This window comes from Mercurialis annua, linkage group LG8 (genome assembly GCF_937616625.2).
Source record: "Mercurialis annua linkage group LG8, ddMerAnnu1.2, whole genome shotgun sequence".
NCBI classification, from domain to species: domain Eukaryota; kingdom Viridiplantae; phylum Streptophyta; class Magnoliopsida; order Malpighiales; family Euphorbiaceae; genus Mercurialis; species Mercurialis annua.
The window spans coordinates 16,040,274-16,055,903 of NC_065577.1; the positions used below are offsets into that span (position 1 = coordinate 16,040,274).

Here is a 15,630-nt window from a genome sequence, read left to right on the forward strand (position 1 = left end):
AGCGATGGACTGGACCACCTGCGAAAGAAAGCAACAAATAAGAAAAATATAGAAGCAAATCATAATATAAAATAAAAGAAGAAAAACATACCGAAAAACCGCCAAGACAGGCGAACTCGGCCAAACTATCGCCATGTTCGCGATCAATGGAATCGATGTCCTCTTTTATAATAATATTCTCCATGCAAGCATGAAGAGTAGCGACGTTTGAAAGTCGAGGCGGATTTTGCGCGTCCGCCCAAGCTGCAAACCGAGGTGCCTCATCGACAGACACCCCAAAAGATTTCTTCTTCTTGGGACGCTTGGAAGAAGCTCCAGCTTGGTCCTCAGCAGGACGTTTTTTGCCGGCGGTAGGCAACTCCTTCAGAGAAGGAACTGAATCCTTCGAAGGATGCAGAGGCGACTCAGGAGTCGCAGTAGGAACCTGATCGCCAGAAGCAGGATCAAGACCCACCGAATCAGGCGACGGATTCGGCACGGCAATCGTAGAAGGGTTAGGAACGCCGCTAGTGACCTCGCCCATATCTACAGTCATATCGACATGAAAATTATCAAGAAAATGTTCAAGAGAAGTCGACATCCTACAAAACAAAAACATAACAGCAAAAGTTAGAAAAATACCTTCTAAGGGAAGACCCGCCAAAAGTATTTCACGGCGACTTAAATATCGTTCTAAAAGAACGCTGTACTTGGGCTTATCAAAGCGACAATCAGACAACAAGGACACGGCGAAGTCCCTTTCCCCATCAGTCAGATCAGGTACATCAGAAAGCGAAACCTTACTAGAAGTAAAACTCCGCGGAAAAGTAGAAAAAGAGGAATGTTGAACCAAGAAAAACTTAGGGGTCCAACCTTTCAAAGAAGACGGAAGACTAAAAAGAGACCGATTCGGCCGACCACCAGCAAAAATAAATTCCTCTCCCTTTCGGCGGGAGAAAACATAAAAATAATTAAAAAGAGCAAGCGAAGGCTCCTGCATCCGAACCCTACACGATTCCATAAAAGAACAAAGAAGGCGAATCGCGTTCGGATGAAGTTGACCCAAAGGAATACCTAAATTATGACAGACCTCTACGATCAAAGATTCTAAGGGAAACCTAAGACCCGCTAAAAGCTGCTCATGAAAAATTACTATCTTGGAAGACGAATCGGTGCTATGATTCGCCCGATACAGTTTTCCAGGACTTAGAATAACATATGACCCAGGAAAACTAAATTCCTCGGCATAGCCAAGTATCTGTTCTCTTGACAAGGAGCTCCGGGTATATTCTAGCTCGTCACGAGCACCCTTCGCCCCCTCGGTTACTTCTGACATTTTAAAAAAATTTAAAATGGGGGGGGGAAACACGGAACGATAGTGAAATTAAAATTCTAAAAGATCAAAAGAGAGAAAAAGACGAAGAACAAGAAGAACAAGAAGAACAAAATCAAAACTGCAAAGAACTACCAAGAAATCAAATTAGCGAAAAGGTAAAATACCTCGCAAGCAAATACGCAGGATCGAAAGAAAGATAAGGAGCAACTTGAAAACGAGGAATCTTGAAAGCAGAAGGAAACCCGCAGAAAGCTTGAAGAAATTCGTTTTAGCAGTTGCAGAAAGAGCAAAGATGGAAGAAGAAGGAAAATGAGCAATTATATAGCCTAAACCGAAGAAACTGAAAAGACGGGATCCCATAATTACAAATAAGGACCAACTAATAGCACACGAAGACACTTGTCCTTCATCCAGCCACAACCCTCTACTGATAGACGACGCGTGGCAAACGCGGAATCTTACTAAAGAAGAAACGTCGCCCACAGACATATGAAACGACTCGCCCGGAATACAAAGCGACTCGCCCGTATAAGGGGACTCAGCTCCAAAAGAGCTAAAATCCACTAAGGCATGAATACCAACTGCTTTCGCTCACTTGCGGGGGGGGGGGGGGGGGGGGGGGGCTAATGATGGATACCGAATCCTATTGTAAATATAATGGAGCCGAGTCACAGGAGATCCACTCTCAGGTGATACCGGACTCCCCCTGAAGATCTGAAGATATGAAGGAGGCGCCGAATCCCTTAAGATTCGGTGATATGCTAATAAAGACCGAATCCTTAGAGATTCGGAGATATGCCAGTAAAGACCGAATCCCACATGATCCGCCCAAAGCGCGTTAGGTCCGGGATTCGGGTAATCGACTAAGAATTGAAGTATTGTCCTATTTGGACACAAACATTATATATGGAAGGATAAGCTCTACTTTAGGAAGATAAGACTATTTAGGAAGACGTTCCTAAATAGGACTCTTATCAGATTAAGGTAGATCACAACAAATCAGGAGAATCCCTACGATATCGCCGAATTCCTACAAAGTAGGATTCACCTGCCTAATACAACTCTACTAGGTATATTCGACTACTATAAAAGGAGCACGAGGTATGCCTAGAATCACAATTACATTCATATACACAAAACGCTGCTCAAAGCTCTAAACTGACTTTAGCATCGGAGAGTTAATCGGACAAACACCGTCCGGTTAGCTTCTACCTTGTTTTGCAGGTCTTACTCACAGGTTCAGAAGGCAGACTCCATCAGTAATAAATCCCCCAAAAATATATGACGAATAGTATGTTGTCACAAATTTGTGATTTTTCCGTCACAAAAGTTTGCTACGGATTTGTGATGGATAATTCTTTTACAAATTCATCACAATTCTACAAATCCTTCACAAAAGTTTGTGATGGATTTGTGATGTGATGGATAATTCGTTCATAAATATGTCACAATATACAAATCGGTCACAAATTATTCACAAATCCGTCAAATGTTTTGACAGATATATTCCATCACAAATTTCGTCACCAAATTTAGGTTTTTTTAGGGTTGAAAATATTATGATAAATATGATACGATTTTAAAAATGGATGTATTTGGCCAAATTGACAAAAGTTAGGGTGGTCAAATACATTTTACAAATGGGTACCACAACATAATTTTGAAGTGATAGAACTTTTGTTTATTTTTTTTAATAATATATTAAACTTTCACCTTTTTTTATGTAAATTATTGTTCAATTATTTTTAGGAATAATATGTATATTAAAAGCCACGAGAATTTTTTATTTTTTTTGTCAAAGATGATAATTGACTCTTTAGAGTCTCAATTGTTAGTTTATTAGTTACGGAGGCGTGGTTCGAACCACAACCTCTTGATGCACTTAGATGCGCCTTAGCCAAGCCATGAGAAATGTTGTAATCTTTTATACAGAAAATGATGCACTCAACCTGGCACACTAGAGGCTACGTAATAGAGAAGTGGCTAAAAAAACCAGTGAAGGTTCATAGTACAAGATAGAAGTTGGATTTACAAATAAAATCCAAACTAGAGTAAACTAAAGCTCCTATTATAAATTTTATAATAAAAAACTGCTTCTGTGAAACGATTAAAAATAATTAAACCATTGTATAATAGAACATAAATGTCGTATAACGTACAACATTCGTTTCAATATATAAAAAATATCTACCTAAAATGCGTTTCAAATAGTTATTTTAAAGGTTTGTAACTGTTATCTTTACAATAAATTGCCTCAGTTTTATTTCTGTTACAATAAATGTAGCAAATTGAAACCGCTGCAATAGACAATGTAACAGTTGTTGAATGTGAGCTATATAAAAAGGTGGAAACAAACTTATTTTATGTATAGAAATTAGTAATGTTATTTACGAAATCTATTTTTTTTTGTTTTTATGTTATCGATTAAATGAATTGGTATAGATATCCTATATAAATTATTAAGAATTGTTATGTTTTTTTTTTAAATACAAAGTTTCTTGCCATAAAACATTTTATATTACTTTAAAGAACTCACTAAGCTTAACATAAAACTAGAAAAAATATATTGACCTCTTCTAAATTATGCTAATTTTAGGCTCAAGATCCACTTATTTGTATAACATATGTCCTGTTTAATAGCTCAACCAATATACTAACAAATAAAGATTTACTTTTCCTTAACACTGCATGCATGATTAATTAGGTTAACAGAAGATTCCACGTATATATAATGTGTGCATCTCTAAATGAAAATTTAATTTTTTTTGTTATTCGACATGCAATATTTAACAATGAAATTTAGTGGCATTTTTTGTGTGATTATCAATTTGTGGATCGTGTCAATTGTTGATGGTCAAGCTACTACTCAAAAGGGTTTTGCTTCTGTTACTGGAAGCAGTTTTCCAGCAGATTTTCTATTTGGAAGTGCATCGTCTTCTCACCAGGTTTATTTAATGTATTTTTAAATTTGAAAACCCTAATTAATAAATATTTTACATTTTTTTGGTAGCTTACTTAAGTTTATGATTCCATAGTATGAAGGGGGTGCACTTGTGGATGGCAGAGGACCAAGCATGTGGGACACCTACGTTCAAAAACATCCAGGTCTCTCTCCACCCTTTTAATGATCATACTATGGTGGATTAAATATTTTTACGATTATCTAATTATAATATTATTTTAAAAAAAGTACTACTTTTACATATTGGTTATCGACGTTGAATTTGTTATATTTTGATAATCCGACATTCATTTTCAAAAAACAGAATGTTACTCTGTTATTTCTGGACGAATTTTACTTATGTGGCAATTTATCGGCCAAGTGACACAATAACAGTCTGACGATTTGAAAAATACTTGGACTGCTTTTAAGATTTTAATAAGAATTAGATATCTGTTAAATGATTTTTTTTTTGGCCTTATTGGTGGTTTGGTAATCGGAAAATAAATGAAAACACGAATTTGATACATTATTTAAAAGTTAAATTAATGATACGATAAAATTAAAAGTGCAGGCGCCAAAACGGAGAATTTGAGAAATATCGCTGGATGAGTTTAACACCGAAAATACGGTGGATTATAAAAATGAGCATGAATCTGATATAAGAATTTGGATGCAGAAAGAGTAGCGGATCGTAGTAATGCAGACATTGCCGTAGATTCATATCATAGATACAAGGTACAATGTTTGATATATATATTTATATACATTCTGCAAATCACTTTTCATTTTCAGTAAGATTTTTTATATTATTTGACTGATTAATAATATCAGGAGGATGTAGCGATTATAAAAGATATCGGTTTCAACGCACACAGATTCTCTATATCGTGGTCTCGAATTTTGCCTCGTAAGTACTATTTCATATTAGGCTAGGTCATTCATTTTTGAGATAAATTCATGAAGAATTGATGATAAGCTAAACCCATTTTGAAGTCTTTAAATTATACTATTTTAGTTTATCAAGTTCTTAAATTTTTATTGGGCTTTCTCAAGTTTTTAAATTTTTATCTTTTGATTTATCAGATCCCTCAACTTCTATTTGACTTCTCTAGATCACTAAACTTTTGTTTTTTGTTTCATTATGTTCTTAGACGGAGATCCATTTAAGAACTTAATGAACCAAAAAAATGAAAATTTAGGTACCTAATGAACCGAAAAACAAAAGTTTAGGAATCCGAAGAAATCAAATAAAAGTTGAGGGAATTCATGAAAAAATATGAAAGTTTAGAGATTTGAGAAAGGTAAATAGAAATTGAGGGATCTGATGAGAAATTATGCACTAGAAAGATATGAATTGGATTTCGAGTACCAATTTAGAATAAATTATTAATTAGAGCTACCTCTATTGCTATTCAAGTATTTGACCAAAAAGTAGTTCTCTAGTGATTATTCATTAGTCGCTCGATGTACAAAGCTTGTGATCCAATAATATTGGCATAAGGTACAAAAAAACCCTCGACTTTTTTACAAAAGTATAAATAAGCTCTTTTACTTTTTTGGACACAATTAAGCCCTTATATTTTTAAAATTGAACAATTAAACCCTTGTTGTTTTAAAATCAAACAAATAAACCCTTTTAGTTTAATTTTGGGACGCTTACCCCCTCAAATTTTTGGTAAATATTTTAAACATTAAAATTATTTTTGAATTTTTTTCCTATATGATTATGAGAGACATGTCAGCCATTAATTAACGAGTGTTTCTAATGATGCTGGATAAAAGGGGTTTTTTGTTTTTTTTTTTGAAAACAAAAAGGGCTTAATTATACCTCAAAAAAGTAAAAGGGCTGATATGTATTTTTATAAAAACTACAAGAGTTTTTTTGTACCTTCTGCCAATAATATTTAACGTTAACTTATTTGATGTTAATTCTAGATGGTAAACTTAGCGGAGGAGTAAATCAAGCAGGCATAGATTATTACAACAATCTCATTAATGAACTCTTGGCAAAGGGTACGTATGTACTTTATTCTTATGTGGGTAATTATTTTTAAGGTATCCAAATTGTTATTTTACTATATTTCGCCAATTAAATTTTAATTCGTTTTATTTTGTTTACTAAACTTTAAGCAGAGCTTTTCCAGTCAAAACGACAACGTGTAAGTCGGATTTTTTATGTGCAATCGTTTTTTTAGTAATTTTTAAGATTTGTCACTTACTCATAATTTCAATTACATAGAGAGATTTTCAGCTAAATTATACATACATGTCAAGTTTTTAGGTCAAACAAATATTGTGCAGCTATATATGCATTTTTTTGGAAAGATTTGTTTTGAAATAAAATTAAAATTTAATAATAAAACTGAGACAAGAATTTTTTAATTATGTTATGCCCAATTCTCTAACGACCTTTATTCTAAAGTGTTAGCTAATCTTTCTATGTAGGAATCCAACCGTTCGCAACTCTGTTTCATTGGGATATTCCACAAGCACTTGAAGATGAATACATGGGTTTCTTAAATATAAAAATAGTGTAAGTAGTCATTATATTATTTAGTTATACAAAGGTAATATAAATTAATAGATCCAAAATTAGTATGAACAAACAATTTAATCAGTTTGACCTGTTAGTTTTGATTTGTGTTAATTATATTAAAAGTAAATGATAAAATGGTCTAATTGATAAAAATAAAATATATTTAATTTTTTTATTTATATTAATGTTAGATTAGTTCATATTAAAAAAGAAATCGTAAAAACATTCATAGATTATCAATGTAATTTTATCGAACTTCTTATGTTATACTTATATCAATGGAATTTTTACCAATGAGTTATAGTTCAAATAATATAAACGCTCGATAACAAACTTTTAAAGTCGTCGTTCAATTTCTTCCACGAGCGCTTTTTCTCCGCAATTATATAAAAAAATGGTTATTGCAGCGACATTAATATATTTTTCTAATTTTCAAATCTAGGATACATTAATATATTTTGCTAATAATACATTGCAATTGTTGGAATTATTATGTGGTGCCTCGATTATAACTCGAACAGGCAAATAAATTTATTAAATATCTAAAATTCATTCATGTGATTAATAAAAAAATTGGTATTGCAGCGACGATTTCAGAGACTATGCAGATTTGTGCTTTAGCAAATTTGGAGATAGGGTGAAGCACTGGATCACATTGAATGAACCTCAGAATTACGCTGTAAATGGTTATTCATCAACCCTATTTGCACCAGCCAGATGTTCAGACCATAAAGCATGCGGGGCTGGTGATTCCTCTACCGAACCATACATTGTAACACACAATCAAATTCTTGCTCATGCTGCTGCTGTTAGAATCTATAGAGATAAGTACCAGGTGAATCCATTTTTCTATAATTTTACGGCTAGCGAATTATAAATTTTTACTAAGAGGTTACCATGTTATAGTTACAAAACGGTTATCAACTATATTATATTTATGAAACAACAATTGAATTATAAAAAAATCATAAAACGGTTACTAAACTATGTATTCTTTTTATAAAGCGATTAGCGAAATATAATCTTTCTTACGAAATAGCTAGTTACCAACTTGTTGTCTGAATATATATTATTACCTCGTCAATCTTTGCATGCCAACAATTATTTCATAACAAATGCTCTAGTTTGATAATAGTCATATAACTTCTTATATTTTATAAGTTTTTATAATTCGGTAACCGTTTAAAAAAAATTAAAACATAATTCGATAACCACCACCGGTATATTTAACCCATCTATAACTACCTCTCACTAGTGCCATGCAGAAATGTAAAATTGATTTCATAATTTTCCTAGAAAACTCAAAAAGGTCAAATTGGAATTACACTGAATTTTGCATGGATTTTACCTTACACCGAGTCGAGCAAACAAGATCAAGATGCAGCATTTCGAGCCATTGTTTTCCAATATGATTGGTAAGTAATTATATACATATGCTTTAATTAACAAATATTCTAAATTAAAGGTGCAATTGTTGTAATAGTACTGAAATATGGATGAAGGTACATGGAACCACTGAAATCCGGTACTTATCCGGCAGCAATGGTTACGAGAGTCGGAAATCGTTTACCTCGATTTTCTACACAGCAATCATGGATTGTGAAAGGATCATATGATTTCATTGGCCTTAATTACTATACTGCACAGTATGCAAGTGATGTTCCTTGCCCTACCGTCAACCACGCCTACATTACCGACTCATGTGCCAGTCTTACAAGTATGGTTTAATGGATAATTGATCTTTACGGTATCCAAATTTTGTTATGTTTTAATTTGATTACCAAATATTAACTTTTTTTATTTTTAGTTACCATATGTGACAAGTTTTTAAGACAAAATTAGCAGAAACCGATTGTCACGTGAAAAAATCTAGTTGACACATTAGCATATTTGCCAGAAAAACCTTCCGTTGAAAACAAATTAAAGTATGGTAACAAAAACAAAAAAGAAATTTTGGGACTAAAATGAATTAAAAATAAAAGTTTAGATACCTCATAAATCAATTACCCATGTTTTAACGTTATATCATATATTTTTTTCCATTTATTTATATTTCAATTTTTGAAAAATTATATATATTTTTCATTGCATCAGGCGTACGAAATGGGGTTCCTATTGGTTATCAGGTAAATACTATTTTTATCCATTATTCATGTCTTTAAAAATCAATTGGAATTCTCAAGATTTCGTATATTAATTGTTTTGAGTTTAAGGGTCCTTGTTCTAACAAAAATGGAGCAAAAATAAGATATTTGAATCATGTGCTATTACTGAACTCCAACAATTTATATATCAACATTGAATAAATAATTTATATATTATTAAAATATAATCCATTGAATAGATTATTTGACGACGTGTAAATTATTTTTATAACCGTTGATGCATATATTTTAGATGGTAATTAACAAGGCGTGATTATAATCTTTTTATTTCGCTTAAGATAGGGACTCGACACTTGAAAAAGTAAAAGTATATGGACATGAAAAATTCCAAATGATTTTCCAAGGATTATAGATTCATAAAAAATGAAAAGTAAAAGCTTACTCCGAAACTCTAATAAATATGTGCAGGCTTCGATTTGGCTATATGTTTATGCGCCGGGGATTGAACAAATTCTTCTCTACACCAAAACAAATTTTAATGATCCGATCATCTACATTACAGAGAACGGTACGATGTCTGCATAATCTTTTTATGATGTTCATGTTTATAAATAGAGTAAAAGGTATATTCGATCTTTAAATTTTTGACTGGATGTCAAATAACTCATATTTAGTCATTTTAATCCATTAGGAACAATATTCTTTTTTTTAGATCAATTACGGAAAAAATGAGATTATAACGGTACCACAAATTACTCTAGGTACAGCTACTGTACGAATCTCATTCTTTCGTGAAAAAAGCATTCAAAATGAAATTAAAGAAATTCTGAAAAAAATAATTATGGATAGAATTACGCATATATTACTAGTGCATATGGTACAATTTTGTCATTAGTTGATCTAAAAATATATTGTTTTTAATTGATGGAAGTGGTTAAGACTTAATTATTTGACTCCGAATTACAAGTTTAAAAACCACGTTGACCCTATACTGGTTATAAATGTATTCAATTTTTGTTGTGATTGAAATTTACAGGAATCAATGACCCTATTGGTACGGTGACATTAAACGATAACATAAGAATAGACTTTATCAACAATCATTTGGTTTACATACAAAAAGCAATAGCAAGTGGAGTGAAAGTGAAAGGATACTTCGCATGGTCATTGTTAGACAATTGGGAATGGAGTTTCGGTTTTTCAGCTCGTTTTGGAGTCGTCTCTGTGGACCATAATAATGGATTGAAAAGGACTTACAAAAACTCGGCCTGGCGATTCAAAGAATTTCTTCAAACCAGGACACACCCTATACCAGCTACAGCTACTGATCATGACGTCAAAATTGATCTTTGATCTTTTTTTCCCTTGTCCATTAACTTCCAATAATTGTAAAGATTTTTCATTTGGTTGTATACCGGTTTTTTGGGAGAGTTTTTTTTCAAAAGAAGAATTGTACTTTAATAACGTTTACAAGTATGTTATCCGAAAAGGGAACAATCTTGTCAAATACGTAATCCTTACCAAGCCCATTTACCCAAAGCATGGGAAACTTGGTTGCAAGATCTATGGATAAACTTAAAACTAACATCTCGACCATCTAGACACTCAAAACAATCCTCAATGATAATTTTTAGGTAATCCAAAGTATCGGTAACAGCCCTCAATCTGTTAGCAATTGACGACGTATCCATTCTCGCAAATGATCTTATCATATTGAAGAGCTTCAACTATTTTTCGGCCATACGCAACCACACTAGGTTTAACAATTTTTGCATTTGTGCAGCCTAACACAAATTATAGCTTATGATATCTTCAGTTTCAGTTTTCTTCACAAGCAAGCTACTTGTAGCATTGGTGGATTCTTTAATCATATAGATAGCTGATTCAGCACATTGGATTCTTTTTGATGTGACATCCACTTAATTAAAACATCATTTACTCATACAATTATAATAAACAGAACAAAAATCCATTTCATACATGTCATGTTTCGACACAAAAGTTTAAGCTAAAAGCATATTCATATACATTCTTATTATCTCCCATAAAACACTAACACTCAGTACATACATTTCATTTATCTATCTTATTTACATAACCACTTCAAAATATGCACGTACAATGAACTCTCCATTGGTCCACTTGAAACCTCTATCAGATGCAAATGTCAACTCAATCTAACTCTTTCTATCCTGAAAAATAACACAGAGGGGTGAGCCTTCAACTCAATAAGCAAATAAATATATGTATACTAAACATACACATTCATAAGAATTCCATGTAACTAATATATATAACTCAAGAGATGATCCGTTCAACATAAGCAATAATCATAACCAACAGAGCAGTCTAAAGGTCAATCAAACCAAACATATTCACACAGTTCCAATCAACATCAAGCTTATAAAAGGGTATTCAATCATACGCATAATTAACATGTTGGCCCAAATCGCCATATAGGCAACCAACATACATTATTGGCCCAAATTGCACTTTAGGCAACCAATAACTCAATCTCACATCGATGACCCGAATCGCCATTTTAGACAACCAACGGCTATCTTAATGCTCATTGAATATACAAATATAAGCATGACATGATTCTCATAACCAGAACATGACTCACACTAACATTTCAACCATAATTCATAAGCGCATTTACGTCTCAAATCAACACACACTTGCAATTGCAAACAAATATATATACCAAGTATAAAACTATCTATTTACTTACTCAATTCACCGAGTCTCAAACGCGTGAAGTTCCAGGCTTGTTCGTCATATTACCTTATATTCTATAAGTACATATTCACATATATTATCTCAATTTATTCACAAGGAATAACTATTTTGGTAATTTACATAAATAAGCAAACTAGTAATAACAATCCTCTTTACTAGGTAGATTTCATGTATGAACGTCAAATAGGTACATATCCTAACACAAACATCATATATGCATAATATTGATATGAGTCCTGGAAATTTGAGTCTAGTTTCATTTTCAATTTGAAGAACATCAATTAGATTAGAATATAGAAAATTATAAAATTTATAATACAACTAGGTTAAACTGTCTCATATTGTATAACTAAATATTCTCTCCTTATTCACAATCCAAATGGCGGAATTGGTCTTTTGTCAAAATTAAACAATTTTATTTAACAAACTAAAGAATCCATAGAATAAAAAATGGCATCATTTGGACATATATAACTCAGTTTATCAATTTTACAAGTAGTTAAAGTTGCAGCTATAGTTCTACAAGTATACAGAACATATAGCCTATATTAAAAGTTATCCACACATCAATTAAAATGTAATTTTATAAAACCCTTCGGTGTTGTTATAGGTGTATGAGTCTATAAAACATATAAAAAAACCAACTCAATTATATTTCTATACAATAAGATATTCATGTTTTGATGACACCCTATCAGGCTATATAGGTAGACAAATCAACAAAATGGTGTGGAGTATTAGGCTATCATAACGAATTCAAATGATGAAACACAAAGAATAGATATTGTAGTAAACATGATATAGTTTTCATAGACTCAATAATCAATTTAATGTGGAGTTATATAACTGAAGAAACATACAAAATACAGAGGCTGTTTCTAATTGATGATGAGGACAATTTTAAGTAACTTTAAACTATCTTTTCGTATATGACCTAATTGGCATGTTCATGATAAAATTGGATTTGATTCAAATATTTATAACCCCAAGCCTCTTATTTAAATCATCTAAATCAATTACCCCCAAATTCCCCCAAGAATCCTAATTCAAATACTTAGGGAGGTAAAGAATACTCACCAATTTGCTTCCAAAAACTTCTAGTTGTATGAATTTTTAGCAAAAGCTTTCGTATGACTTCAATTTGATTTAGGAATCTCAATTTCGTGTCCTCTCTATGGCTGGTGTCTATTCTCTTCTTCACTTGGTGTTTCTCACGTTTTTAACATAATGAATTAAGTAGATATATCCTTAAGAAAAGGACACAAAGTTTGCCTCTTAAGCTAGCACCTTCACTTAATTACCATATGATAAACCTTATCTTATCATTTCTCTATTTTTTATTATTTTATTAACAAAATATATCAAACTTATTTGTTTTTCACCTAAACACAATTCAATCCCCTAACTTTTAATTCTTTCAATTAAGCCCTTATCGATAAGTTCAATTACCTTTATTTTAGTGCTGTTGAGTCTTATTATATTTTATTCTCATTTTTACATATCATAATAATATCTTCTATTTAATTCATAATTAATATGTATAATTTATATATTTTCACTCATATGCTCACTACTGTTGAAAATGAATAAAATGCATGAATGCATATGCATGATATAGTGTGGGCGTAACATTTGAGTTAAGGGAGAATTCCATCCCTTAAATTATGGCTAGTGGAGACCTGATACCCCCTGATTTCTAGCTATAGTAGATCTGATATGCCCAGGATTCTAGTTGGCTGCCTACTTTCTGGCTAGTGGGGATCTGATAACCCCTGCTTTCTAGCTGGTGGGGACCTGATGCCCCCTGCTTTCTTGTTTGTGTCGACTTTATGCCCTATGATTTCCGGTTCTTGGGGACCCGGTGCCCCCTATTTTTGGTGTAGGCTTTTAAAGCTGAGGCCCGATGCTTGTTCTTGTTCCGTAGTGAGCTTGGCGCCTTTCTTAATTTTGTAGTAAGACTGGCGCCTGTTCTGATTCTGGTGTAAAATGGAGGCTCAGAGCATGGTGTTCCTGGAGGGAGGTTCCCTAAATAGAGGCTTGACGCCTGTTGCGATGGTTTTGATGGCTCCTGTTGTTCGAATTTCTTCTCTGTGTAGTGAAGGCATGTCGCCTATTCTGTGTGTTTCTAGAGAACGTGGGTTTGCCGCCCGCTGATTGATGTTGCATTTTGAAGGTAGTGGCCTGACGCCTGTTGGTTCTTATGTTTGTGGGGCACAATTTTGCAAAACTTTGCCTTGTTTTCCACTTTCCTAGTGGAGTGAGCTCTTCTACTTGCGTCTGTGCTTTGTGTTTTCCCCTCATCAGAGCGTTAAGTTTTCTGGTCAGGGAAACTGGATGCTTTGATGAATAGTCTGGTCTTTAATTCAGTTTTGTCCAGGCGGTGCTGTTTATCCTGGCAGACTTGTGCTTGTTTTTATGGCAGTTTATGCGCATTTCAACATTTTACATAGAGCAATTGGAAAATGCTTGAGGAAATTTTGCTTTTTGAAAAGCTTTTTTGAATTTTTTGTTCTATTGTCTCAAATATTTTTGTTGTAAAAATTCATGATCCTTTGTCTAGCCTTTTTAGGAACATGTGCTTGTTAATAATTACGATATGCATATATAAAAAAAGATATGTTTAACCGGTTCATTCAATAATTTGTACAATTGAGATATTTCCTGTTTCAAGCGGTTGTACCCTGTTATCAATTATTCCATGCAGATTTTTGTAATTGAGTATGTTTGCTAGCCATTCTGGGTATTAGACCACTTCTAGAAACTTTGCCTCAAGCTGTTTCTTCACCTCATCTTTCAGTAAGGATGCCCACTCGCGTCTGAGTCTCCGAAACTTCTGTTTTATTGGCTTCGCGTTTGGTTTCATGGGCAGATAGTGTTCTGCTATTTCCCTGTCGATCCCGAGCATGTCGTTGTAAGACCACTCGTATACCGATTTCTCTTCAGAATGACTTGTTCAACTCTCTTTCTCGCATAAGGGGTAAGATAACTGGAAACATAAATTTTTCTAGGACTTTCCTTTGTACCAATATTGAATGCATAAGTTTTGATGGACCTAATGTCATACATGCATATGAAATGATCATTGAAAATAATATTCTAATAACCCGTACTTCTGAAAGTACCAAGTAAGTTGCCATGAGGCATAAGTACGAGAAATTAATCAAGGACGTCAGAATTAAGTTCAAGAAATAAGAGTTAGACCAAAGCGGTCTATTAAAATTATCGTAAAATAATAAATTGTGTGCAATGTATCATTCGATATATTGGAATTTAACGGATTAAAGAAAAATCAATAAATTAATATAAAATAAATGAAAGTCCCGAGCTAATAAATTTCACAATAAAGTTCTTAAAATAAAATTATGGAGCTAATATTAAACTTTATAAATTGGACGGAAATGTTTAATTAATCGCAACTTTAATTACCGAAAAAGAAAATGATATAAATTAATTATTAGACCCGGATAAAAAAATAATGCGGAAGAGTCCATTGTTTATCGATAAATAGAAATCGTCAAGGTTCCGTTTAATTATAAAACAAATTCGAATTAAATTAAAAGGATTGAAAGTCTAAGAATTTAAGAACAAGAGGTGCTTAATTTAAGAACCTATTTGGTCATTTGTCCCTACAAGGCCAATGAAATTAAAACACTTGGAACTCCACCTCTTTAATTTCTTTAACAAGCCAAATTATAATCAGAGATCAAAAGAAAATAGAAAACCCCAAAGTTCATCTTCTTCACCGAAACTTCACGATATCACCATTAAACTTAGAGCTCTCACCACGGTGGCATCAATAACTCAGCGATTCAGCCATCGATTTTAGTGATTCAAGATCTATTTCAAAGCCAACTCACATAAGATCAAGGTAAAATAAATTGTTTTGAATTCGGTTAAGAATTGAGGGCTGTTTGCTGAGTTTAAGATGATCGAATTTTTTACTCTACATGCTGCTGGAAATCTGAGATTAATTGATGTGTTTGGGGGA

The 15,630-nt window shown here is 32.9% G+C and overlaps 1 protein-coding gene across 1 annotated transcript; it reads left to right on the forward strand.

Moving 5' to 3' along the window:
• The first annotated feature begins 4,005 nt into the window (after positions 1 to 4,005).
• LOC126660305 (beta-glucosidase 15-like) lies at positions 4,006 to 10,409 on the forward strand. Its single transcript, XM_050353717.2, has 12 exons — positions 4,006 to 4,260; positions 4,351 to 4,420; positions 4,936 to 4,994; positions 5,091 to 5,166; positions 6,195 to 6,272; positions 6,705 to 6,792; positions 7,381 to 7,630; positions 8,092 to 8,210; positions 8,298 to 8,512; positions 8,890 to 8,921; positions 9,369 to 9,468; positions 9,937 to 10,409. The coding sequence occupies exons 1-12, from the start codon at positions 4,093 to 4,095 to the stop codon at positions 10,251 to 10,253; spliced, it is 1,572 nt and encodes a 523-aa protein (XP_050209674.1). The 5' UTR covers positions 4,006 to 4,092; the 3' UTR covers positions 10,254 to 10,409.
• The last annotated feature ends 5,221 nt before the right edge of the window (positions 10,410 to 15,630 follow it).

Excerpts from the sequence above, each read along its gene's own strand:
- LOC126660305 (XM_050353717.2), top strand. The coding sequence starts at position 4,093 with ATGCAATATTTAACAATGAAATTTAGTGGCATTTTTTGTGTGATTATC. Across the intron at positions 6,793-7,380 it reads TTCTTAAATATAAAAATAGT|CGACGATTTCAGAGACTATG; the intron begins GTAAGTAGTCAT and ends TTGGTATTGCAG. Across the intron at positions 7,631-8,091 it reads TCTATAGAGATAAGTACCAG|AAAACTCAAAAAGGTCAAAT; the intron begins GTGAATCCATTT and ends TAATTTTCCTAG.